Raw genomic sequence first — 27,457 nt, forward strand, 5'->3', positions numbered from 1 at the left:
GATTTTTTTCAGGCAAATGGCTTTTGAGAATGGCAGCATTTCAAGATTATGAAACTGCCGCTGATGGTAATGGTTCTGTGATAATTAAACTGTCCACAGTCTCTTTTTTTTTTTGTGAAACTGAGACAAGGGTAGTTGTGATTTCATCAAAGGCTTTGTTTGAGCTCTGGCAGCTGGCAAGGCAGAGCCCTCTGCTAGCAGACTGAGTACCATCCTGAGAAGTTTTCACTATACACTTCCTTCATCAGCTGCGTATTCATCACATTTCATCTTTGCCCATCTTGTAAGGAGACTAGTCAACTTCTTGGTGTTCTTTGTTGACAGAATAGCCAATTTGTCCTCTTAGTAGTAATGTATTAAAATTGGCTTTGGGGGGCTTCTTAAGCTGCAGGTAAGGAATAACATTCTCCTTGGAGTTTTGTTCTTTGCATGACAGTTTGTGTAAGAAAGCACAGTAACCTAAACTGTCCTGATATTAAAAATAAAATGATAAAATACATTGCATCCTTGCATTAAAAATAAAAAAGGCTTTCTTACCATGCTTTAAAGAAATGTGCATCATATTCTCTGAAGAGGTCTGCAAAAGCCTGTGTGTCTATCTTTCTGCAATTGTGTAGTTCTCCTTAATGCTTTAGGACTGGTCAAGAGTTTACAGTTAAGGGTGACCACAGGTTCCCATAGCTGGAGCAATGCTGAGGGGTTTTCACAACTGCTTTTGTGTGAGGGATTGTGCCATGTAGGCAAGAGATTATCTACTGTTTTCTGGAAAAGCATTCCTGTAAATTGAGTCTCTAGAGATTCATGGGAGCAGAACTATATAGCCTGGCATATAAACTTTGTTCAGATCAGTGGTGGCATATTGTTGTTGAGGCAGAATGTTTATTTCCTGCTCAGTTTATACCCTCACATTAAAAGCTTTGGACTTCTGGGCATTCAGAACCTCATGGGATCAAGTCCTTCTACTAAGGATATTGTTCAGCTCTTATTCTGTCCCTTTTTATATAGTTTTTCATTTAGCACTGTCTATTAACACAGTCAAATTAGATCTAAATGTAAGGTGAAAAGCCAATAGATAGAAGGTGAAACTCAATTTAAAACTTACTTATGGTGTGATGCTTGCAATACATTTTTAATGTAGGTAACCATTATAGACTGACAGCATCTTGTTACAATAAATATGTCATTTAGTAGCTGTATGGTCTCTATTGACTTGTGTGTGTGTGTTATTCTTGGGATGAGATTCTGTTGTGGTGTGTACAACACAACTACTGCCTGTTCTTGGGTTTGGAAAGAGGTGGTCCTTCTTCCCTAGCAGAGAGAACAAACTGAATCTGCTGAGAGCTAGCTCCAAGGGGAAGCCTGGAAATTCAGAGCTATGTTAAGGAAAGACATGATTGTAATAGTAAAACTGGGTAAATTCCACTTCTAGTGAAGAAGTTAAAAGGAGGACAACATTTTACTGTGAGAAGTATTTTGAAGAAATTGAGTGAAAGATGAAAGAGTAAAGGAAGATGAAGGGGATTTATACATAGAGAATTGGGTGATTCAGAGTTTGGGTAACTAGGGAATGGAAGAGTCAGCAAATACTCAGCAGAGCTTAACTGGTGAATTGTATGAAATTAAAAGCTAAGAGGTTAAGGAACAAAGTAGGAAGTCCACAAATAGTGGCAAACAATGAGTGGACAAAAGGTCTTTAAGGCTATTTGAGATAAAAGCCTAAAGTGTTTGCAAGTACATTACTAAACAGGCAGTACATATTTCTGGTTAGTTCTCTCAACACTCTAGCTTGTGGCCGTTTCCTGTAGTGTGGAGCTACATGAGATGACTAAGCTGGTCCAGGATCACTCCTTGCTGGAAAGAGGAGATTGTTCCCCTTTCTTTCTCCTGCTCCTGCCTTGCCCATGTGCTAGCACTTTGTTCACTAAACCATCAGAAAATAAATATTTGTGTGATTTGTATCACTTTAGCTTTCCTTGCTGTTATGTGATAATTCAGTTGTGGAGTCTGGTGGGTCTTAGCACTAGCACAAGGAAGAAATGGAAACAAGCAGCTGGAGTAAGTGACAGGAGGTAAGCACTCCATTTTGTATTGATGACTCCTTGGAGCAGCCATGTGCCTGTCTCTACTCTGTGGCTGCAGTTTTACAGTCGTCTGAATCATTTAAGTTCAAGCTCCTGCTGAAAGGAGCAGGAGCTATGCTTGCCTCTCAGCCATGCATTTTCCCTGCCTTGTGGTGACACCACCACTGCGTGGTAGGATGGTCAGCTGAGCTGAGACAATTAGCAACCTGACAAAAGAAAGAGATCTATTTTCAGCAGTATCATCCGTTGCCTGATTTGGCTGTGTGAGCCCTGTTTGCAGGGACTCAAGAGGAGGGAGGAGGAGGAAGGGTGGACCTTCATTCTGGGCTGCAGCCCATACTTAGATGAGCTTCAGCCAAGGGTGAAGCCAGCCCACAGGCTTTTCTGGTTCCCACTGCATTAGATTCTGGTTCTGTAATATGGATATATTCTTACTTGCCCAGAGGGAAGAGAGTTGTAAACAAAGAGGCAGTTCATGGAGATATGGTAAAACTTAGCATAAAGTGTTAAGTTCTTCAAGCTTTTTGGATAGAAGGCATTGTATAAATACTGTTTATATTAAACTACAAAAAGTAACTGTTTAAAATTTCTGGAATAGCTGCGGGAAATAATTTTAGGTCTGTGTAAGGAATGCATGTTATTTTAAAAGAGGGAAAAACACCAAAAGAGAGAAGTTACAGCAGAGCAAAGGACAGCTAGAATAATGCAGTAATATGAGCATTTAAGGTATGATAAGTAACTAGATCAAAGTTCTCTAGGAAAGAAGGGGATCTTACTGAAGTAAGAAGGATTCCACTTAAAAAGTGTCTAACTTTTAAGGGAATGGAAGAGTGGGTCTTTAAAGACTTTTTGAACTGTAGTCTGGGGCAGAAAACAAGGAGATATAGACAAGACGTGAAGTGCCATGTATGAAAGGAATTGAGGAGGAATTGCTCTCTGTTGCCTTCTCTCTGGAAGGTCTACAATATTAATAACTGTTTACAGGTGGTTATTAATACTGTAGAGCTTCCAGAGAGTAGGCAATAGAGAATCAACTATTACAGTTTTCAGAAAAGGGATGGATAAGTATTTGAAAGAAAATATCTAGTGAACATATGGAGACTTAAGTGAGGAGAATGTCCTAGGCGGCCTCTTGCTCTGGATGAATGGAAATCTGTGTGTGAATGGTTCCTGGTCCATGGCGTTTGGCAACACAGGTAACAAAAACACATGCCAGGCTCCGATAGGCTGAGTTCGCCATGGAAGTTGTGGCATTATTTTTTGGTGTGTACACCCTAGCGCAGTCACCAGATCTGACTTCTGTGGTTGCATTTGAGCAGAATACTCCTTAGTTTGATCAGTCTCTAGCCTGGTGGGTGTTTATTTGCTTGTCAAATTGCACTGTCATATAATGCACATTCTGTGCATTCTATTATCTTGCTTGGTGCTGATATTCTTCTGCTTTTTCAAGAGAATGCGCTTGTTCTATGTGGTTTTACTCAAACTGAGCACATATTTTTATACACAGATGGCAATTATAGTGAATATATATAGGGCAGAGATTGAGACTTCCTTCCTTTTGACCACAGCCTCCTCTGTTCCTGTGTAGTTACCTCATAACATAAAAGTAGTCATAAGCAGTCATGCATACTCAAGGTTAAAAATGGTTTCTCATAGTAGTGTTATACAACCTGTAACTAGATGCCAAACCCCCAAAGTGCACTGAATCAATAAAAATTCCTCTTGGTCTGCATTGAATAAAGTGATACTGAGGTGGAGTAGCCATATCGTTTTATGTACCCACAGTCCCTCAGTACTTTCTTGCAGGTGACAGAGTTTCAGCATTCCTTCCCTCATTTCCAGACTGCAAAGGAAATGGTGACAGACAAATCTCAAAAGAATTAAAAGCTCAGTTTCTGCAGTTTTCTGTTTAGGATATTTATTCATATAGTTTTGACCAAGAAAGTAAGATGGGAATTTCATGAGAACAAGCATTTTCATGAGTTTTCTGCAATTTAATTACCTTCTGTTTGAGTACAAGTTTTACATGTCGTGACATGATTTTAATAATGCCCTGTGTTTATGCTTTTTAGAAATGCATTTCTTATGTAGTCTTCAGCTATGCGTCATGTAAATGGCTGGCCTTGGTTTGCATGGTAACAGAGCCCTTTATAATAGTTTGAGCTTCTTTTTATTTTTTTGTTTTTGTAAAGAAAGAAGACTAGGACTAGGACCTCTTAAGTGTCCTAGTTTGGACGTAGGAAAAAGTGTATTATTCCAAATGCAGTCATGGAGGCTGAGGAGAAAAACCCATCTCTCCCAGCTATTGTTTTCTTCTCTGAAAACTATTGTTTCTTCTGTCTGTAGACTCAAAATGATGATGGTAGTTATGGCTTGCATTTTCATTTCATCGTGTTATTGTTACTTGGAACAGTTAGAGACTGGAGCTAGCTCTCCAATAACAATTGATGGGTAATTGCAAAACTGTAAATTCACTGAAGAGCCAAGACCTGGGTGTTTTATATCTAATAAAGTTGCCTGCATAATGGATCACAGGTAAAAGATGGCTATCTTCTTCAACAGTGATGAGGTTTGAAACAGTGAGAGCACCTTTTTAAGCAGAGGTGAAGTTGAGGCTGAAAATGAATGAGGTATTAGTATGCTTTGTCTTGTGTAGCTCTAAAATGATTATTTAAATTGAAAGTGAAGTTAGGAATTGTAAAGGTCTTAAAAATGAAAACAAAATTAAAAACCAGGTTAACTGATACTGCAAAAACTTTTACTTTGAGGGAAGATTTATGCAGGTTTTTAGTTTATTCAAACTGCTTCACCTATCCTTAGAAACACTAATAGTACTTTAGATTTCTGTAGCACCTTTCATCTGAGAACCTCAAAGCACTTTGCAGGCATTAATTTAATTAAGTTTCACAGCACTCCTGTGAGCTAAGTAGTGTTTAAATAAGATCACCTAATACGGAAACAGAGCCACCCCTGGGGTGGAATGTGGTAAGTATTCAATAGTACATAGCAACACTCCACAACAGTTCAGGAGAGAGTGTGGAGAAAATACTGTATCCCGCTGAGACCGCAGGGTGACTCTTGTTAGACAGCACATCTCTTTGCCTGTTACTTTTCCTTCTTAGTTGTAGGTTACATTCCACCATCTTTTTGATGGCTTTGAGGGACTGGGAACTTGGGTCCCCCCAAATGATCTTGGCCTAATGATCTTTGCCTGACTTAGCTCAAAGTGCTGTGATGTTCTATTCAATAGGGTGTCCCCTCTAATAAACATGGTCCTTCTTACTTTCATGCCTTGGTACTGTGATACTGATGTAAAAAGAGGAGGATATCATCTGTTCTGTCATCAGTTGTAGAGTGGCAGCACCTTTTTCATCTGGCTCTTTCTCATAGCTGATTTTGCTTTTATGTTCAAAACAGAGCAAATGCATTGAATCAATAAAATCTGAGACCCAAACCAATGCATTTTTCCAAGGAATTTTAACTTTCAATGTTCTCTGTATGACATCCAAACTAGAAACTGTAGCTGAAGTGGAGAAAGGGTGAAGGGACTCGTGCCAGTGGTGCTTAGTTCTTAGTTCATGCTTTGGTAACCCAGATTGGGACATTGATAGGCCAACAACACATTGGTTATTGAAAGCAGATGGACTTTTTTTTCCTATTGTCTGCAATGATGACATTATCTTGAGATAAAAAGAAATTGCTGTAATGACTCTTACTTTCTATTTCTGTCTTTTCCATCACATTTTGTACTTGTTTCTATATATTTTTGTTTTACTAACCCACCAAGGTGCTGGGTGTATCCACTAAAAAAAAAAAAAAAAAAAAAAAAGAGTATTCTTTTGTTTTTAACCTCCTTTGTATGCATTTATCCCTTGCATTTGTCCTTCCTCTTCTAGCATGGCACTGAAAATCTCCTGTCTTGTAAGGAGTATAGGGGAATATAATGAGAAATTCTGTTCTGTCATAGCATAGGTGCAGGTGGTTTCCATTATAAGCTCAGCTGGAGCTTCCTTCCATGCCAGCAGCTTCCCACAACTGAACTGCAGTACTCATCTCTGCCCTTTCTGGTGGGAAATGTGGAGGGGAAGTGGAGCACAGCCCTGACAGATAAGGGATTACTCAAATGGCTTCTGTCACAGTTTGGGGATTAGGTTTAGTTTTGAATCCATTTATTTTGCGAGTCCTGTTTGTACTTGTGGCAGTCATGAATGAGGACATTCTGGTGGCAGGAATTTGGCATCTGAGGAACATGATTGGAAGCACAATGTCTGGAAGGGTGCAAGAAGGCAATCTAGCCAGTTTGGTATCTCCTGTCTCTCACCTGCTTAGCAAAACAGGGCTTTTTACAAACAGAAGTGATGTCCGTACCTGTGCTATCTCCTCCTGGGCCTGCTGCGGGAGGGAAGAGTACGTGACTGGAAATCATTTTGGAACAGAGTCTGACTGGGGGAAAAAACTCATAGTTTATCCAGCTGTGACCACTTACCCAAAGAGGGACAAATTCCCACTTGAGTTAGGAAATTGCTGTGCAGAGGTGATAGACTTACCGAAGCACTTACAGGATCTACTAGAAAATGGAGAGGGAAGATGCTGCTCCATGGGGACAGCAAAGACAAAGAAGGGGGAGGAGACAGATTCAAAGGCCAAAATTTAAGCTAAAGTCAAGATGCTTCATGGTAACATTTTTTAGAATAGAAGAGACATGAAAGATATGATATGAGACATAGAAAAACTTGAATGGTGTGCAGTAAGTCAGGACATCTTCAGTTAGATCAGTTTGCTTTCAGAGCCCTGTCCAGCCTGACCTTGAATGTTTCCAGTTATGGGGCATCCACAACTTCTAAGTTCTCAAAATACAAAAATTAGGGCCACTGAGTGAAATATCAGGCAGAAGGTTGTAAAAAAAAAAAAATAAAAGGGATGCTCTTCTACATGGCATACAAATTGCAGTACACCTTCCTGCAGGAGGTTGTGGAAATCCAAAATGCAAATGGATTGGATGAATTTATGAAAGAAACATCAACTGAGAGCTACCAATATTCCTGTGCTTTTATTTAAGTAATGTTTGAAAGATTATTTTTTTTTCCTTAAAGGTAAGGAAGGGTTTGGTTTTAGGCAGAAACAGAAGGCACAGAAGGAAATGGAAAGCAGGAGTTACCCAGTTTATTCTAAAAAATTGGATCATGCTTAACTTTAAACTTGTGAGTACTGACACAGAAATAAATGGAAATATGTCTGTGCTAAAATGTAAGCATAGATCAAGTTTTTCCCTGGTCTAGTGCCATGGCATGTGGCACCATGTGAACATTGCAAGTCAACAGATTTTTGAATTTTTTTTTCCCTGTTTTTCAGTGTGAAAATAAGTGTAGTCATTGCCAGAGAAGGTTGTTTTGGTTTTTTTTTTTTTCCTATTGGTTAATTAGGAATTGGAATCAGTAGATAGGGAACAAGATGTGTAGGTGTTTTGGGGCATAAGAAAATAAAAGGGTGGTCAACAGAAGCGCTTCTTTCTCTTCCCACCCTGCCTTACTGCCAGCACTGAGTGCTATCAGCCCAGCTTACAAGGGCAATAAAATGTGCTTGCTCTGTACTTTCTGGAGATAGATTGTAAATGCCCATTTGATTCCTTTCAGGTTCCCATCACCATGCTAAAAGATTGCAAAGGAACATAATCATAATCCTGTTCCAATGAGATTTGGGTCACTCTAAACTCATTTGGGAATTAAAGTTCTAAACAGAGTTTTGAAATGCTGTTATTCCATTTTGTTTAATGGACAAGTTATATTTTTAAGCAAACATGCTACCTGAGCAACTTTAAGCAGGCTTTTGGACTGTAGATTTTACTATAATCCTGAAACTTAATTGTGTAGGAAGAACTAATCCCAAAGTTAATTAAAAGTGGATAAATTAAAATGAGATTGGATACATTGTAACATAAAATGTTACAATGGATTGGTTTATTTACAAAATATTTTTGACATTACAGTTCTAAATGCAGTTATTTGCAATACAACATGCATTTACCAGGAAAATATAGGAATCCCAGCTTTTGAATTCAGCAAGTGACTTTTAAAGTTATCAATAAAATAAAAACTCTAGTTCTATCCATAGAGAAATGTCTAAAATAATATTAATATTGTTATTTAAATTTTATATTTTGGAGCCATTTTTGTTCCTGTGTATACATTCATAGTGAAGCAAATAAGCAGAATTATAGCTTCAAACTGTAAGAACTTTTCCCAGCTTAATTTTCTTTATATTCCAGAAATAGCTGTCCTCTGTGTCCCAGGTTTTGAATGAACTTCCAGTTTATTTACACAGCCATTCTTAAATTTGGTTTTCTATTTCAGTGATGGAACAAATCTTTCTAATTGTCTGAAAGAGTTCAGCAGATGCTTCAAACCAGAAATATGGGCTTAGCTGGCAACCAGTCTGACCTGTGGCTTAGGTAGCAGAGAATGTACGGCCCCAGCTCCTGGCTTCTCTGGTCACAAACTGCAAACTGTGCAGTATTCTTGTTGTTCCTTGAGGGACATTGTTTATTTTTATTTTTGCAGATCAAATATAAACCAGGTGGTGAAAGACTAAATAGCCAAACTGTAGTCAGGAAGTGGTTAGAAACAAAGCAACAGTAGCCTGTTGATTCTCAGCCGGATGACCCGAGCGGGGGACCTGGTCCCAGTATCTATGTATATCTAAATTACTGAGCTGCTGTCTTTGGTCTAGCAATGCTGCCTTCTGTGGAGCAGCTGCCAGGAATGACTTTAGGACTTGAGGCTATGGTAAAAGATGATGTAGGTGTGGGTGTAACTATGTTCCTGGTATTGTTCTTGGTTTGTTGATGAACATGGTAAAATGATATTTTTCTGAAATGTTATGTTTATACTATGAATTCTGTTTCTTCAGTTCGGCCAGTGTCCCACAGAGAGCTTGCATTCCTCTGTCCCTGTCGGCCATTTAATCTTGAAAGCCTGGCTGAAGGTTTCACCACCGGCCACAGTCTTTGGTCAGTGCCATCCATCAGAGGTGATGGAGAACCACCCATAGTTCAGAACTGGCCTTGCCCTTTTCTACTGATGCAACTTGGTGCAGCTGTATTCCCATGCTACTTGTTTTCCTACTTCATGTGCTCAAATGGTATTTTTAGAACACTGAACATATATATAGTTTGTCTTTATCTCTCTGCTTCTCTGACTTTCCTAATTTCTTCCTTATTGATAAAGTATATATCTTTCTTAACAAAAAGCTTATTCTACCATTGTTACTGTGTTATGAAACTGAGGTTGAAGGCTTCTGGGGAAATATGTCTGCCAGTGCCTTCTAGTGAGGAAAACATCAGCGTCCTTCTTAATCTGCAGGGAACCTTCTGGTATAATGTTGCAATGTGCAGAGCAGCAAATTTGGTAAACAGAAGTACTGTTATTTTATTAAAAAAATTATCTTGCAGTAGAATGACTTATTAAAGTAAAACCTTTTGCATAAGCCAGGTCATCTGGCTTTCAAACATACTTTGAAAAAAAGAGAGAGAAGTCCACCAGACTGTTACTTTTCCTGTAGAGAAAAATCTGCTGAATCTGCAAAAGCATAGTGTAGTCAGTGTAATTTCTGTCTCTTTCATTCCATAAGTGCTCCCTGACAAATGGGGAAACTGTCCATGTTGGGCATAATTTGCTTGGCTGTGTGTTTTACCTAGACTTAATCCTTCTAGTACTGGCAAATTGAACTCACTATCCAAGCAATGGCAATTCCAGTAGACAATGTGTGTTATATTCCAGATCGCTATCTCATAGTTTGTATTATATCTCATGTATGTAGCCGTGAGATTAAGTGCTCTGTAATGTGCATATTATAGCTATTTTTTACTTCCTCTTGTGTTTTGTTTGATGTAAAGTAGAGATGAACAAAAGCAGATAATGATTTTAGAGCCAATGTATTGCACATGTACGTGCCTGGAAGCAGAAGCAAGAAAAATTTGGACCTAGAAATAAAGGAAAATTTTGGGCAGAGAGAAGTAACTTCCTTACAGATGTGATTCATTCTTCACTTGAAATTTTTACATCAAAAAGCTCAACTTGAAGTTAAGGGTTTGTCAAGTAAATTATTGGGTGAAATTCTATATTCTTTATTATTCCAGGCACCCAACTAGATGGTTGTATTGAGAACATCATAGTCGAAGCCCTTCTGTTCTTTAAAATCTGTGAAAAGTGAGGGTTACTGGCATATGTTTTCATGTTACCATGCTTTGTTTCCTTAAGTGGTGTGCCCCGGTGAAGAGCAGCATTCTAAAGGCTGCTCAATAATACCCAGTATTCTTTTAAAACAGACAAATCCTGCTCCATTTAGCTCCAGCAGGTTTTTTTTAAGTTCTTAACAGAGAGTTTCACCAGCACAGAGGTGCTCTGTGTTTGCTGTGCATGTGTCAGATGCATAACCACATCTTCCTTTCCCTGCCGATCCACTGAAATGTCACTTTGGTGGTGCACTATGGCAGCAGCTGAAAGAATTCCACATCCTTCTTATGCTTCTGAGGATGAGGACCTTCAATTTGGGCTTCATCCAGAACTATTTGTTTAAAAAAACCTGACAAAACAAAAACAAACCCTCATTATTTCCTTTTGAAAATGAGCACCTGTTTTGCAAGCCCTTACTGAGAAGTTTTTGCTCCATAGATTCCTGTTCTCTCCTTTATTCTGTAGGCAACACCACACAGAAATTAGTTTCCACCTTTTTCATTGAAATCTTCTCTATATCTTAAGAGCAGCTGAGGGCCAGAAGGGTGAGCGTGGGGGTTACAGCTCTCCTGGTTATCTCTCATAGGAGCTGGCAGAGCTGACTGTGCTCAGGACATGTGGAGACTCCAGTGCTGGCACTTGGTTTGCACATGTGCATGGAGGTACCTGATCCTGCCAGTGTGTTGATCATACCCATGTGGGACAGAACTTATGAGCCCCATGCTCTGTTCTGCCAAAACATGAGGGTAAAAATTGGGCATCTCAAATGGTGTTGATTCTTCCTCTCTTCAAATGATGCAATTTTTAGTACAGTCTTTTTACAGAACATTTACAATCAGGAAAGAATTTTTAGAGGTATCGAATTCACCGTGCTTTTTGAATTATGATTGTTCTTTAACGTGTGGCATTTTTATAAAGCTAACTGGTGGCAAAATCGTAGGGTTATTTTTTAAGTTTTATACCAGCCTCTAAGTCAGAAGTGCTTCCTTATGGACTGTTTTCCTAGGGATGTATGTAGTTAAATGTCATGGCGTGGCTTTTGATTTTGAATAGTTTTTTGATTCTCCAAGATTTCTCATCTAAAGTTACTTTTATCCAGGGAAAATCATCAATACAATTTTTTTTCCACTGAATGGAAATTAGTGGTGAATTAGTTTACATAAACTTTTTCACACAACTTCAGCGAATATCCCTGAGACGCATGGATTGTAGGAAACAAGCTTAAGGTGCATCCATTTTTGTTTAGCATGAAGGAACTGGACATATTGAAATGGGGCATTTGGATTTATTGACCTAGAATATATAAAAATTATAATTTAAAATGCCTGGTTTGCATCCAGTTGTTTTGTATTGAACAAAAATACCTTTAATTTTCAGTCTGCTTTGAAACCTTATGTGATCCATGACTATTGATTATCGTTCTTATCTCCTCACCCTTGTTCAACCCCTATGGCCAGTTTTTCATGAAGAGAGATAAGCATCTCAAAAATATATAATTTCATGCAAATTTTGTAGAAGTTGCTGGATGGGTGTAAAGGAGAGGTTCAGATTACTAGGGGGAAGGCTCAAACAAGAAGGAATTTAGGTTAGCAGTTGTGTTTCATATGAATTTGACTAAGAACAGCCTTACCTCAAAACCAGCCTAATTTGTGGTTCTTGCTTGGGAAGAAATGAGTAGCTGTGAAAGGTACTGTGTACTGTGAGGTGAGATGAGAGGAGACATAGGTGGCTTTAGCTGGGCAAACGGCGGGAGAGGAAGTATATAAATCTGACAAAAATTAGGAACAGGAATCAGCATCGGAGTTTTTCATGTCTGCTGTTCTTCATAGCATTGCCGATCTGAAACTTAGTGAAAAGTTTATTTATTTGCTTTATTTCTATGTTTTGATATGGCAAATACCAATATTTTCCATAAAGCAAGCATTCCATTTCCAGAATTGAGTTGCAATTACAGACTTTGCATAGTTCCGAATATATATATATATACACATATATATGCATAGATATGTATATTTTTCCAGTACAAGTACTGAAAATCAGGCTTAAAAAAATTCTGATTTCATTGTTCTGGCTTCTTGGCACTTTAGTGTTGTCTTCAGATCTCAGAAGAACTGCCTTTGCAAATTTAGGTGACAGTTCACTCCTTGGCAAACCAGATTTCAAAGAAAAAAGCTGGTTTTGCAGTCACTCCTAATTATAGTGTTTGATACCAACCATGAGCCAAATTTAGAAGTTCATTATGAAAATAGATAACTTGAAGTGGGAAGAATGAAAGACACTAGAAAGTTACCTGGTCTTTTTAATACTTCCAAGTGTTTCAAGTTGATTTATGGCCTTTTTTTTATCTCAAGATGTTCAACAATCAGCAGGTTTACCATGTAAACCTCTGCTTTATCATCTTTGTTTTTCTTTCTCACTGTTACAATTCAACATAATGAGATGCAAGTTGTCTTTTTATCTTCTTCTTACTTTTAAGTTAGCAAAAAATGGATGTGGTAAAAGTTTTGTTACCAACTTGTAAATCTTTAATGGCTGTAAAAGATGATGCTATCTACTGTTTACAGTTTTAAAGAAAATGGTCTAAGGAGTGTCTTCCAGCTATCAGATCAAATATAAATAATGGTGATGGTGCAGAATTTGGCAGAATGAACATAAGTGTCTACATGATTACCCAATTATATATGACTGTATAGGTATATTTACACTATGGTAATAATGTTCTTTCTATGTTTCAATCTCAAGTATATTATCCTTTAAGTTTTCACCATTAATGTAAGGAATTTGAAAAGAGCTGACTTTAGAAAGTTTTCTTTTTGCTTATGGATAATGTCTCTTCATTATGTAAAAATCATACAAGTACAGCACAGTTCACTAGGAAAATGAGCTTAGTGTTCTCAGTTTAGTCCAAGCTGGACAACACATTATTTGGCACAATCAAGTGGCCTCACTTTAAGAGTAGTATAAGACTGAATAAGCAGAGAGTTTTTATTATTTGAGTGAGCTGAACCGTACGATTAGAACGATGAGAAACCCTTGTGCTTCATCCCACCTTCTTTCAATTACACTGATTTTATAAGCCCTGGATTTACAGTAAAAAAGTCTCCCAGAGAAATTCTGTTATTTCTTATTGTGTATAGATGAAAGGATGCATAGTTCTGCCTTTTATGTACTGTGTTTGTGTAGAGAAGAAATGTTGTGTAAGTTTTTTAGAAACATTGATAAAAATATTAGTGCATATTTTAAACAGAGGATATTTTTCAGAAAACCTATGTGACATGTTTTGTATTCAACAACAAAAAAATTCATTATGTTGTCTACTGCTCTTGTGCCTTGCCTGTTGAACAAAAAACTACTTTTAAGCAAAAATGCCTTTTTCTTTGTCCAATCTTAATGGCTCCTTGGTAAAATGTTCACTTCTGTTGGGGTACAAGTCTTAAATTACGCATTCAGTTCCTGTGAATTCTAATGTTAAGAAGGATGAGACTCATGCATTAAGAAAGAAGTCGTTCCAGTCCATGGAAAGTGTGTCTTGTGCTGAAAGACTATGACAGAATAGGCTGCCAGTCGTGAGCTTCCCATTATGGAGGTCTTCAGAAAGAGTCTCGGTTACCAGTTGGAAAGAACTAGCTCAAAGACAGGATTTAGTCAAAGCATGACAGAAGTCCTCAGTCTGATGTGTCTGATGCTTTGCTCAGAGGTGTTGAGCACGGAGGCCTGCATTTTCAGACTATGATTGCAATATAAAGATGGGATTATTAAATGATGGCCTTGCAACTGACTCATGGGTTGAGGAGGAGCTAATGAATTTCATTTCAACCGGGAAATGAAAGAGACTGTGTTCTGTATGCAGTTCTGTCTTGGACCTAAAGTTAAAATGCACAGGGCATTTTAGATGGCTTGAGCTTGAGCTGAGGTTAAATAAATAAACTGTGAAATTAAGTGCAGTTATCAACTACTCAGTCAAACAAAAAATAAGGCAGCCTTTTTCATATACTTTTGGCCTTCTTGGAGGTGCCAGAGGAGGAACTTCAGTATTAAGGGTGTTGAAAATAGCTAGTAAAGCAGAAGCCAATGCTAATAAACAGTTTTGGAAGTACTATGAGTGGTTTAAGCATAGTCTGGATTATTGTTATTACTGTGTTAAATCACAGCAATCAAATGGCCAAGCATTGCTTTGAATGATTAAGTGGAACGGCCGTCAATGAAAAGCCTTCAGGCTGCAAAGCAGACACAGGGATGGGTGTGGTCGTGGTCAGCTCTCCCAAACATTACTTTGGATGCTGTTGTAGATACAGGGCAGGGTGTTACATGATATTTTCAGGACCTGGCAGATTTTAGTTTGGTTTGGATGTTTTTTATGTGCCTTGGCAGGCATGTGTATCCCTGCAGCCATACAGCACTCTGCATTAATAGCTGAAGTAACACCTACTTGGTGAGGCAGAGTCAATCAGCAACAGGCTGCTGTTGACTCATGACTTCAGTTGACTCATGATCCCATTGAGCTTTGAGGGTCACTTTTGTTCCCACCCTGAAGGCCAGTGCCGGTTCCTGTCATGAATTCGAGTACCCATTGATTAAGAAAGTAGATGATGTGCTTTGTGGACAAGTGAGCCAGGGCCTTTAAGGAAAATATGGCAGGGCCTTGTATTATTCCCGTCAGTTAATTAAGTTAATTAAAATTATTTATTCATGTTTCTAATAGTCTACACCCAGGGTTTTAGATAGATTGTACTAATAATAGAGTTGTAGAACCATAGAATCGAATCATCTAAGTTGGAAAAGACTTTTAAGATCATCAAGTCCAAACCATTGAGCTCAGTCTGTCATTGAGTCCAATACAGAGCTCAGTGTATCAAAATGATGCATAAAGATCTCAGAAAGGAAGTGATTTATTTCAAACTGCATTCAGACTTTATAATCTTCCTCATATATTTTTGTCTCTCCTGGAAGAGCCTGGAAAAACAGACAAGGCTTGAAATATGCCAGATCTGGGTATTGTCACATGAAGGTGGCACCACATGCCAGATAAAGGAATTTTTAGATCAGATTTAAAGAAACAATAATGGAAGAGAGCATTTTGATCCTGGAAATCCTGGAATTTAGAAGGTAAAAAAGTATCAGAAGCATTTCTACGGTGTAATTTAAAACAGTCTTGACTGTTAAACTGGCTTGAAAGGGAAGGAATGTTGCAGCATCTTTAAAGATAGGTATCTCAGTATGATCCACTTTAGTTTTACAAATATTAAGTCATTTAGCTTATCATCCTATGCATGATGATGATAGATATGAGAATAGCTCGTTCTTTTTTAAATCTGTAACTTGTTAAAATGATTTGCCATCCTTTTCCAAGCTACTGTACAGGAACTCAGGCTGGTAAAAGCTATGAAATCTTTCAGGCAAACAATGATTTGCTAATACTAATACTAAATACAAATGCTGATGGCACAATTTGATTTCTCCTGTGTGGGTGCAGAAGATATGGCTGTGTTAAGCATATTCCACCATGCCTAAAGGAACCATCTGTCTTGAGCTGCTTGGTAGTCCATACAGCAACCAATTAAATTTGGATTCTAATATCTGGACCTATTTCAACAGTGCTTCAGTTTTATTGCCTTCAGAAAGGCACGAGAGAAGGGTAGGTACTACTTAAAACAGTGTATTTAAAATTTTGATACATGTTGTTGTTCATATGTTTTACTGTTTTCTTGTTCATCATCCACAGATTAAACTTCTCTTCACGCACTGTTGAACGAGTGGTTTTCACACGTTCGCAGTCATGCATTTCTGCTGGCCTGTTTCATTCAGGTGATCATATCTTTGCACCTTTAGCTGAAAATACTATGAGGATGATGTTTATTTTCTTGTTTAATGTGATTTCATGGATGAGAGGCTGGAAAACACTCTTGCCATTCCAAGTAAGGATTAAACCAAAACTGGTCTATACCTTAACTCACAGCTCCTTTCGAAACGTTTCACATGTGAAGTATATTGCCCTTTTCCCAACAATATCCCTGATTGCAGCAACAAGATCTGTAAACTGCAAATGCATTGGGAGAGAAGCAATAACATCCAGCTTGCTGCAAGATCCTAGTAGAACAGATAATGGGCGGGCACAGTGGGAATATGTCTACATTTTGATAAATCTTCATCTACTGTATTTGGATTTCACTTTTGCTATAACAAAATGTCTCTCAGTAATATTTCTCTCACTATAATTTTGCCGAAACTATCACCTTGAGAGGCTCCAATGGAGCTTTTGGAGCTCTTTGTGAACTTTGATGTAAAGCTCTCCTGCAGTGAGAGATCAGAACTGCCATGTGTAAAAGTAGAGACTCCTTTGAGAGCACTTTTGTAGGAAACAGATGCTTTTCTGTCTCAAAAGTTTTAAACAAAATTGTATTGAGTTAAATGTAGTGTAGGACTTAGGTATTTCCTTGGGTGATGTCACCAGATTATTTTTGGACTTATAGCTTCCCACAAAAACCCCATATCAACATTACTTGCAAGTCATGGGCACAGTAAAATGTAAAAGATTAAAAAAAAAAAAAAATCTCTTTGTTACGAAATGGATGTTATTATCAGGGAAACCTGAATTTCATACTTCAAGAGATATCAATGTTTGCATTAATTAATAATATTTAATTGGTAATATTATACTACTCATTCAAATAAAAAAAGAAAACTGGTTGGCAGGTTGAAAGACTGTATAGTATGAAAATTAGGCTTGACTGCAAGCATTTACATGTGTGAGAATTCCTACAGGACTCCTTAAGTTCAGTTGAATTACTTATGCATAAACCACAGTAAGTGTTTACAGTACCTGACCTTAAATCAAGGATTGTTTTTTTTTTTTTTAAGCTATCTGTGGTATACCCTTTAACTATGTCAGGATTTGGCACTTTGTTTTAAAATGTGCCAAGCCACTGATGTTGTTTAAACTTCCTTCAGAGCTGGAAAGAAATGCACTGATTGATAAATTGAAACATTGCACAACAAAAGGTCTCCTTCTACTTGTACTTCAGTGTATTTTCTGGAACTTTTTATCACATTAGATCTTTTGGGATTGTTTTTTGATTTAGCATGTTTGCTTTCTTAGCTTTATTCAGGCACTTACCTGTTAATCAGTGAGCAAATAGTCAACGTTATATAACCACTTGCTCTTCCTAGCATCATTTGTATCCAGTTCTGTGAAAAGCCTGTGATCAAGGACTTGTGTTGCATTGTAAATTCACTCCATTTACATGACATAAATTTATTTTGAGTAGTGTCCTTGCAGAAAACAGTAATTTCAACATAACCTGCATTTGTTGTGGGAATCCCAGAGCAGTGACATTTCCTGAAAATTTGTAATACTGAATTGGCTGTCTATAAAAGTTGAGCATGTTTTCCCTAAAGTCACAAAAAATTATGAAAGCTATATTGGTTTCCTGCAGCCTGACTGTACTTAGTTTTTATTGCTTCCTGAGCCCATGAGAAAATCCATAATACATTTAAAACTGTTACTTTCATCATTCCAAGCCTTAGATGCTGGTGTGTTGGCTTCTGCTCTCTTTCTGGAGGTGATAAAAGGCTCAGTCCCATGAAGTGCTGCCCTTCTTGTGGTTCTGCTGATTGGTGTGAAGTTGGAGGGCACAGAAATTTCTAGTTGTTTTTCAGCTTTGGGCCATAAGGATCCTTAACTGGATCATCAAATCTGAGTAGCTTTACAGTTTTTGTTGTGAGCACTGAAATTCCCATTATAGTTACTATGGCCAAGATATGCCTGGAAATATTCAGGGGTGTAGCAGAGGGTAACTCACTTCCATCTGTATGAGACAAGACTGTTAGCTGTGGGAATGTAGTGGATGTAAGGAGGTCTTTAGTATGTTGAGATATTAAGACAGTTTAGAATACATATCAGATAAAAATACAAAGTGCTTTTATTACAGGAACTGGACTTGATGGACTTGATCCTTGTCCCTTCCAACTTTGGTTTAACTATGATTCTATGATACACTGCCCCTCCATCCGCCAAAAATCATCCCTTGCATTTGCAAATATAAGATTTTTTGAAAAGGGGCAATGGCACCAAAAAACCCCAAGTCAACAAGAAAAAGCAGATTCAGAGTGTTGGTGAGCAATAGAAGGGAGTTAAGTGTCCATTTATAAGTAATTTCATCTGTTACATTAGTACAGGCTCTTTTTATTTTGTTCTGCTTTTAAGCCAACACTGAGACTTATCAAAAGATTGCATTGGGGAAAAATCTCCTGGAGCCTTTTTCTCATATACTGTAGCTTAAAAAGAATGTGTGAAATTCAAGATTGGAAAGTATTATACAAAAGTAGTTTTTCCTTTTTTTTTTTTTTTAAACACTTTTTTCCTCAAGCCTACTTCTCTACCAAATTGTTTTTTCCCACATGGCTCCAAAGGAAAAATGACATCAAATGGTAAAATCCTGTTGTATGTTATTTCCAGAAGAATCCGTGGAAATATTGAATATTATTTTATCATTTGCACTGTAATGTTCTATTTTAACAAGGAGCAACATACTGAAGAGTATTCAGTTGCTGAATACTTGATGGTAAGCAAAAGCTGATGTTTCTGTGAATATTACAAAGTGCTTAGGAATTTGTAGCACCTCAGATCTCTTGTACGATAATAGAAGTTAGAAATGGAAAACTCTTGTTGTATCAGCTTGACCATCTCCCTGACCACCAGATTTTAGTCTTCATTGTGGTACTGATTTGCAAATGTCATAAGCCATGTGGCTTCTCTCTCCAGGGAGAAGACATGGCATTAAGGCAGCCTTGAATATTCCTTTCCTTGACTTCATCTTCTTGATCCTCTTTCATATCTCTTTGTTTCACTGAACAATTCCTGATGTAGCTTTGCCTTTAGCTATTTTGTTTCTCTTTCTTCTGTTCGCTGCAAGATCACGCAATTATTTATGCTGTTCTTTTTGGAATTTCTTCTATTTTGTTATATCTTTCTGGTACTTAGGAGCCATGGGCTTCTGTGTACTGTAGGCTATAATGAACACGCTGGAAATCTCTACTGGAGAAACTGATTATTATGTATGAAGGTACTGAGTTGTTTTGTGGCCCTACAAGTTAGACTCATACAAAAAGCACAGCACAGGCCCTAAGTACAAGTTTGTATGAGACTCTTTATTCATGAAAAAGTGAGGGGTTTTTTTCCCCCCCCTATAAACTTAGTAGACTTTTTATTCTATGTTTTACTGAAGGTGGTGTTGGATAAAGCTGCCTGTACTTTGTATGGATGTATCAGATAAATTTGTTGAAAGCTTCATTCTAACAATGATATTATGCATATTAAGAGGACAACTGCACTATTTTGACTTAAGTTACAGGTACACACTAACAAGAGTAGAGGTCTGTGAATAACTGGTTGGTTTGGAGATTTTTTTTGAAGTTTCTGACTTGAAGATAAAAGATTGGAAAATTTGTTTTTTGGGACAAGCTCCAATGACTTATTCAGGATTTTTTTTTTTTTCTCCTAAAAGAAGTATTTCACTTAGACTTCATATCAACTAACTTATTTTTTAAAAATATATTCAAGGAAGTTTATTTGCAATGCTTCAGTGTGAAATGAAAATTCAAAGGATTTTGAAAATATTAAAAATGCTGTATTTATTTAATTTTTAGCCAAATTGTTCTGATAAATTCAGCAGAAATTTGACTGATGATTTATTTAACCTGTACTTAGAGATTTCAAATGAAAATAATCTTAGTTGAAAAGTTTTCTCAGTATTAGCTCAAGTGACATTATGTAGATGAGGAACGTTTGAATGTTTGTAGGTCTTCAAGATGTCAATTATGAGCTGCAGCCAACCTGTAGGAGTAGAAATTGACTGTAATATATACATAGTATCCGTGAAGGCTTTTAGATCTTCCTGCAGTCAGACACTGGGTGGTTGTCTCCAGGAGCAGGATTCGCTGCCATTCATATGAAAATGGTGGAAAATCTTGCCCTAAAGCTAACCTACCCCTGGAGTTTTGTCTATCTGTCACGGTGATCGAAGATAAAGGATTTGTTAATAGTCAGCTGGCTGGTCGTCTGTCTGGGAAATCAACACAGCAGCACAACGAATCAGGCAGGCAAAAGACTGATTGCTATGGCATTGCTTCTCCCCAGGAAAAAGCCAAGAGCTATGTCTACGCAAAAAAGACCCTGATTTTAATATATTACAGTCTATTAAATCTCAAGGTACATGGTCCAAGTCGATTTCTTTTTCTGAAAGCAAATTCTTAAAGACCCAACATTTCTGAAAATTTTAATAGGATTGTGGGTTGTAGTGAATGGGAAGATATAGGCATGATGAAGAATGAATTGAAGCAATGGCATTTGTATGGCCATAATTACTTAAGTTTTAGGTTTGTATTGTGCATATTTGGCTTAGAAGCCACTGAATTAATTTACCACCCTGACAAAGGCTGATAGGTGATTAGAAAGAGGGCAGGTTTGGCCACTGAAAAGCAAACTCATTTGTAGGATTTACTTCCTGGCAAGAAATATCTGTTCCAGCTGAAATGTGTCATTTTTGACTTCTTGAGATCATCTCTAAATGAAAATAATCAATTTTCAAAACCTTTGCAAGATTTCCAAGAAAAATGCCCGGGATTTGGTAGGTGATTGAGAGAAGTCAGATATTTGGAGAAAATGAGCATTTTTCATCCAAAATTTTGGCTTCATCAAAATTATGCTTCCTACAGTAGTGATCAAAGACATCATTTTAGATAGGTAACTGCTTTTTAAACAGCTTGTCATCCTACAAGCATATTCAGTTTGCCCTGCAATAATTTTTGGATTTTGGATTTTTTTGTTGTTGTTCCTAAGTGGAACTTAAAACACTGTTATTAGAGTGCTTTTCACAGAGGTCTACATTGCTTCTAATCAACTAACATCCCATTCCTCTTGATCTCCTTAATATCTATATATGTAAGCTGGATTTGGTGTTCTGATAGTTCCTTGGTTCTTAGAGAATGTGTTTATTCCAACTCCGTGTGTATGGGGAGTGTGTGTGTGTGTATTTATATGTACACATGTATGTAACTGGGTCATTAGAAGAAGTAGTTGTTCACCTTGGGAAATTTTAGTGATGCCACTGGATGTTTTTCCTATTGTTCAAATTTGATAACTTTACATGAGAAACTTTTCATATGTCTTGGACATTTTCCAAATACGAATTAGGAGACCTAAAGAAAGCATACTGAGGGCTACTGAGGGCTAATGCCTAGGGACATGAATGCACAAGACTTTGTAAGTTGTTTAAAACTTAATTTAAAAAACCCTATGTGGACACTTGGTAAATGTTGCCTTTGTCATTGTTACCTCCTTATTAACTCCATTGTGTTACATGGCTACTACATGTCAGAATGACAAAAGGAAGACTAGCAAGGTTTTTGTGAGTTCTGTGGGAACAGACCCTTCTCTTTCCCCAAGGTCAGAGCTGCCCCTTCTACCCCTGCTATTTTGTGGCATTTAGAAACTTAGCAGTGGATACCTTCCTGTAGGTTGGATTTGTCATGTTAGTCGCAGTTAGTGGGGGGCACATTTACAGTGATGGAAACGGTTGTTTCACATTATCCACCCTGTGATGTATATGGTCCCTCAGAACAAAGCAAAGTTCACTGAATGAAGCCCTTTCTCTCAGTCACACTAAATGAAAAACAAATTTATTTGTTTTACACAATTCTTTAATGAATGAGTCAGCCATGCTTCCCACTTATTCAGCTACCGTCACTCCACTTTCTGATACAAAAATCTGAGCATTTTTAAATTATGTGTGCAGTGGTCAGTGACTCACTGGTGACTTGGGGAGGCAATGCTGAGGCCCATTCTCAGCTTATTAGTCCATTAAAAGTGATACAGAATACCCATAAAGTCCAGTTTCTCCCATTAAAGCAGTATAAGAAAGTTTGTAGCTTGTCGATTTTACAATAATCCATTTTGCACTCCTACTAAACTGTGTCTGCTTGATAAACAAGACTGTTGCTTTTCTTAACTTTTTGAAAAGCCCTTTGGATTGTGCTTACAGAACGGAGGTTAAATACTAAGAAAAAGGAAGCTGTATACATTTCCTCTAGGAGTTTATAATGATAAAGAAAATTATTAGTAATGAATAGATGGGCCTTCTTGGAAGAAGAATTATGATTTTCAAAAATTTGACTTAAAGGTGCTGGGAAAAATCTGTCATCTATTGTTAACAAAAAAGCAAAAAGCTATTAACTTTGGTCATTTGGAACATTTACTTTTGGATCCAAAATTTTATGAAAAACAGTTACTTTAAAGCTGTAGTTTGTTCTAAAGCTGTCTTATGTCAGGTCTAGAAATAGCAATACTAACCATTAGGCCATGAGACGGGGTGGGTTTTTTTTCCTCTTTTAGGTGGGAATAGCTGAAGAACAGGGTGCCTCCCTTTTCTAACTTAATCTGAACTCAAAATAACTTTTGTCTTGTTATAACAGCTCTTTTCTGAGTCACTGTATGAAAAAGAGACTGGAAGTATTGGATATCATAGATCAAACACTTCAAAGCCAACTTTGACTTAGCTTTATGCATGCTTTAGAGTAGACTAATGTACAATAGTATCCAGGAAACTGAGCCAGTAATTCATAAGGGTCCAAAATGTTTTCCTTAGGATGAATCATAGCAGCATAAATGATAGGATTGGAGAAGATCCTTTAGGTCATCCAATTCAAAACCTGTGTATCTTCCTTTTCAGTAATCCCCACTAGGATTTCATCTGCCCTATCTCTGCAAACTTCCCATATCCCTGACTCAGCCACCTCCCTGGGCAGTTTCTTCCATTGCTTAATTATTTAACCTGAACGTCTTTAAACCTTATACCATCATGCCTAGTGTGAATAATTTATGACTACAGAAAATGATTCTTTCTTCTCCCTTCTGCCATCATGCTCAAATATCATCTCTCCCTTTAAATGTGTCATTGTTTTTTTTTTTCTTGTAACTGCATGAATAATAATCCCAGGAAAGTTGGGGTTTTCAGCTGTCTTTGGTGCTTCTGTCACTGTAACTGATTTTCTTTGAACTTTTGGTTTTCAAGACTCAAAAATATTTTGATCTACAAATGAACTTTCTGTGACTCAATGATATGTGTGTATTAAGCCATGCTTTTGAAGAACATGACTGAAGTATTCTGTGTCTTTGTTTATAGAAGCTGCTTTCTTGAGGGTGCTAATTGACAAATACACAACATTTGAGGGGTTTAAGTGACTTTCTTGGTGTCAGCTATACTCAACCTCATGTTACTAATCAGGATATTCATATAATCATGTATTCTTACTCTGTTTTGAAAACTGAACTCCAAAAACTCTTGCAGTTGCTTGGAGTTGCCTACTGCCGAGTTAAAATTTATCATGATTATCTCCAAAAGCAGCTTCCCAGTTTGTAGCTGTGTTGATAAACAGAGACATAAACCTTTCAGTGTACATTTCTCTAAGTGTATGTGCTCAGACCAGCATTATTGAGATAGGATTTTTGGATGCTCTATAAAATGACACATTGAGAAATTCTTAATGGGGGATATGAAGATGAAAGGAAGCATTTTATTCCTGATGAAATGAGGTAAAGAAGCCCTAATCTTCAGAATTTCTATTTATACCCTGTATTTTTTAGGATCTGCCTAAGCTTGTCAGAATATGCTAATGAGAAACCTCTCTGATGTTAATTATCTCATCTGCTATAATGTAGAATGTGCCAATTAGATCAATGTGACATTTATGTTGTTCTCCTAGATGACTAATAAATACTGCATGTTGGAAAAAATACAGGGTAGAGGCGGGAAGGCTGGTTATTGCAAGCTGTGTTTTCCTGATTCTGTATTGCCTCCCATTTTGGAGTTGCACAGTAAAAATAGCTGCAGTCTGTACCTCACCTGTCAGCTCACCTCTCCCACAGTTTACTCATGTAGTAGTTCTTTGATCCATGCAGAAGTATTCCAGGTTCCCTATAGCCATGTACAGTGCTGTTGTGCAAACTTGTGTGAAACCAAGGTAAAGCCTGCTCTGTGCCTTCAGTTCTGCCAGCCAGTAATTACAGTAAATGTGTTAGATTTAGTGGATCCACGGCTTTTCGTGAAAGTAACCCATTCATATGGTTCACTTTGGCATGGCAATTTGTAGAAATAGACACAAGGGTTATTTGTAAGAAGTTAATGTCAGGGAAGTAACAGATTTTGAAGACAGTGTCTTGGGTGCCAGGCACTATTTTTTTGGCTCAAATAAATTTTTTTAATATTATAAGTTTATAATTGCACTTTAATTTTTAGCAGGCCATTTTTTCAGCCTAACAAAGGAAAAAATGCATTAGGATGTTCTATCCTTCTCATTGAGAGGTTTTTTTCCCCCAGGTATTTTTGTAAACCTCCCTTCTTTAATTTCTGTTTTGTTATGCTTCTTAGAGGTCCTGTAGCGAGCCATTCCTCAGATGTCAAGAGGCTGAGGGCACTGTGCAGTGGCAGTGTCATGGCTTAAATGTGCAACACTAATGCACAGGTTGGTAGACTCTTGGTCTGTGGTAAATCTGCAGCCATTCTCTTCAGGTACAAAAAGCTGACCATAGTCATAACTCCTTTTTTCTGTTTCTCATTCAGATTATGTGTGTGTCCAGTTTTTATAGGGGTGTGTAGCAACCAGTTTCATAATTCTGGCACTATTTTCCTTGGCTATGGTCAGAAAGCAAGATATTCTCTGGTACTTTTTTCATGCAGAGCTGTACATGGCTCAGCAAAGCTGTGTAGTCAGGAACAGTGTTAACTGTAGCTTTGCGGTGGTTCTTACACTGCATTGAGCTATGGTGGGTGTTTCACTGCCAGTGCATAACTTAAACACAGATACTCGCTGAGGAACATCCTGCAGAAAGTGGAAAAAGTTGATTTTGTTATTTCCATGGTGCGTTTCAAGGGGTATCTCCTTTTATCTTCTCTCATATTTGTTAATCTCTTAGTCCTAGAGCAATATTTCTTTCTCCTCCCCAGTGTTTGTAGCTCATCTTGCCTTCCTATAATCTACAAGTTTCATTATCTTGCTACCTACCTCCTTCCCCATGACCATTAATGAAACAAGATGGGACCTGCTGCTGGTCCCTTTACCATCCCAGCGTGTGCTACATGACAAGAGCTTTGAACAAAAGAGTGGCCATTCAAGGGCTGACCTTTGGAATCCCAAGTCGGTTCTTAACATGGTACTTTTAACTGTCCTTAAAAAAAAAGTAGCAACTTCAGTAAGGGGAACTTCTTAGGCCCTTGGGGCCTTGGGCTTCCAGCTGTTGCTGAAACTTTACTGCTTTAGTCTTTTGTATCTCAAGGCTTGAGATAACATTTGTTCCATTTAGTACCATCACCCATGAAAACCACTGTAAATACTAAAATCCCTAAGCACCAAAAACATTGGAAGTGTAAAATAAAAGCTGGAAAATAAATCTAGATGGTTTTGATCATGTGAAATTGCATGTATCTAAATGAAAGTGTATTGGTTTAAGTTTATGTAGGTTGTTGCTGCTAAATTCTGTGTGAACATGATTGTGAAAGCAGTTAGGCTGACAGGAGGCTGGTGGCTTTGGTTTAGAACACTGGATGCTCAAATTTTATCCTGCTGACCTGCTGGATCATTTCATTGTGCATTGGGGGATTTCAGCCTTCTTCAGAGAAGAAGGAAAAAAAACATATTAACACAAACCTCGTAAAATCTGTGTGTTATTATTACTCATATATCATTTGGAGATGGTGCCAATTTATTTTGGTTTGCTTACATTAATTACTAAAGGATTTAAGTTAAATAATTTTCAATCTATAGTAAGAGTGCATATGTAAGAAACTGCTGGATGAACTAACCACTTTTAATTTTAGTCATTCAAGTATGTGTGTGTACAATTTTGTTGTGATTATCCACTGTTTTCTTTCCCCTAAGATATTTGAAGCACCTTCTTATGAGTCTCTACCCCCTTTTCCAATTCTGTCAGGTTCATTATTGCAAAGATTATTATCCTATCCAAGACTGATTAATGTCCTTTCCTCTTGCCCAAGCTGATAGTCATATATATATATATATATATATACATACATATATGTATATATACATATATATATATATGTAAAAGTATATCCTAATGAGTGTATGCATTCAATTTTCTATTGTTTTGCAGCTTGTATTGTCATTTTTTTCCCAGAAAAAGGGACAGGATAAATGCAAGTAGATTGGAGTAACTGTGTCTCAGATCATATGCCCAGTTGTTCTCTGTCATTTTGTTCTGATGCAAAAGTAGTCCATGATTTTGTAATTTGAACTGTCATTGTCCATGATATGCATAGAAAAGCTGATGTGAAATTCCCTTTATTGCCTTAATTTTTTTTTATTTTCTGAACTTGCAAGTGCTTGAATTTGCAAGTTAAGCATTTTTATCTTAACTGTTTTGCATGTAATAAATTGTTTCCTCCAGCTATAACCAAGGCTTTCACAAACTGGTGGAATCAACAATGTAGTGCATGTAGTTGCCAACTACACTAAATTTTTAAGCATCTTGTTTTTGCTTTACAGGTTTGTCTGAGGATGCAGCAGAGGAAACAAAAAGCCATGAACTCTGAAGACTACCCTCAGGAGAAATTTCTATCTGATGCCAGATGCATTTATAATGCAGCAGTACCAATCCGTTTTACTCTGTATGGATTTTAGCTTCCAGAAGGAGAGGACTGTACTAATTTATATGAAAACAAAAATGTTCCACTCTAATAATTTGGTTGGGTCTCCCTGCCGGCTACTATCATCCTTTCTGTGACCAAAGTTTAAGCACTTACCCAACTGTGGTAGGGGTGTTGTGTTGTGTTTTGCGATATATCATCCCTTTCTAAGGATTCAGTTGATTGATCAAAGACTGTTTATACATAGTTAAAAGCAACCTTTGTTTTGGGATATGTTTTGTCCTTTTAAGAAAGATATTCTGAGCTGCACCTCCCTTTGAGATTATATTAACATTTGTTATATCACAGTTTTGACAAAAGATAACTATCTTGTTTCCTCCTGTACTAACATTCATGATTCCAGACAGCTGAATTCACCACCAGGAGAAAAACTGGTAATCCATCAACTCTTTCCCCGCCCCCCCCCGCCCCCGCCCCCCCCCCCCCC

General features: G+C 37.5%; 1 protein-coding gene across 1 annotated transcript in view; it reads left to right on the top strand.

Annotated features, from left to right (window-relative positions):
* The window catches only part of BBS9 (Bardet-Biedl syndrome 9), a 286,626-nt gene extending 259,514 nt beyond the window's left edge, over positions 1-27,112 (top strand). Inside the window, exon 23 of the mRNA XM_082287559.1 lies at positions 26,870-27,112. Coding sequence (XP_082143685.1) covers positions 26,870-26,916 — 47 coding nt within the window. The 3' untranslated portion in view covers positions 26,917-27,112. The remainder of the gene's footprint in view (positions 1-26,869) is intronic.
* Positions 27,113-27,457: the final 345 nt, after the last annotated feature.

Source organism: Coloeus monedula (genome assembly GCF_965178545.1).
Source record: "Coloeus monedula genome assembly, chromosome: 1".
NCBI lineage: Eukaryota > Metazoa > Chordata > Aves > Passeriformes > Corvidae > Coloeus > Coloeus monedula.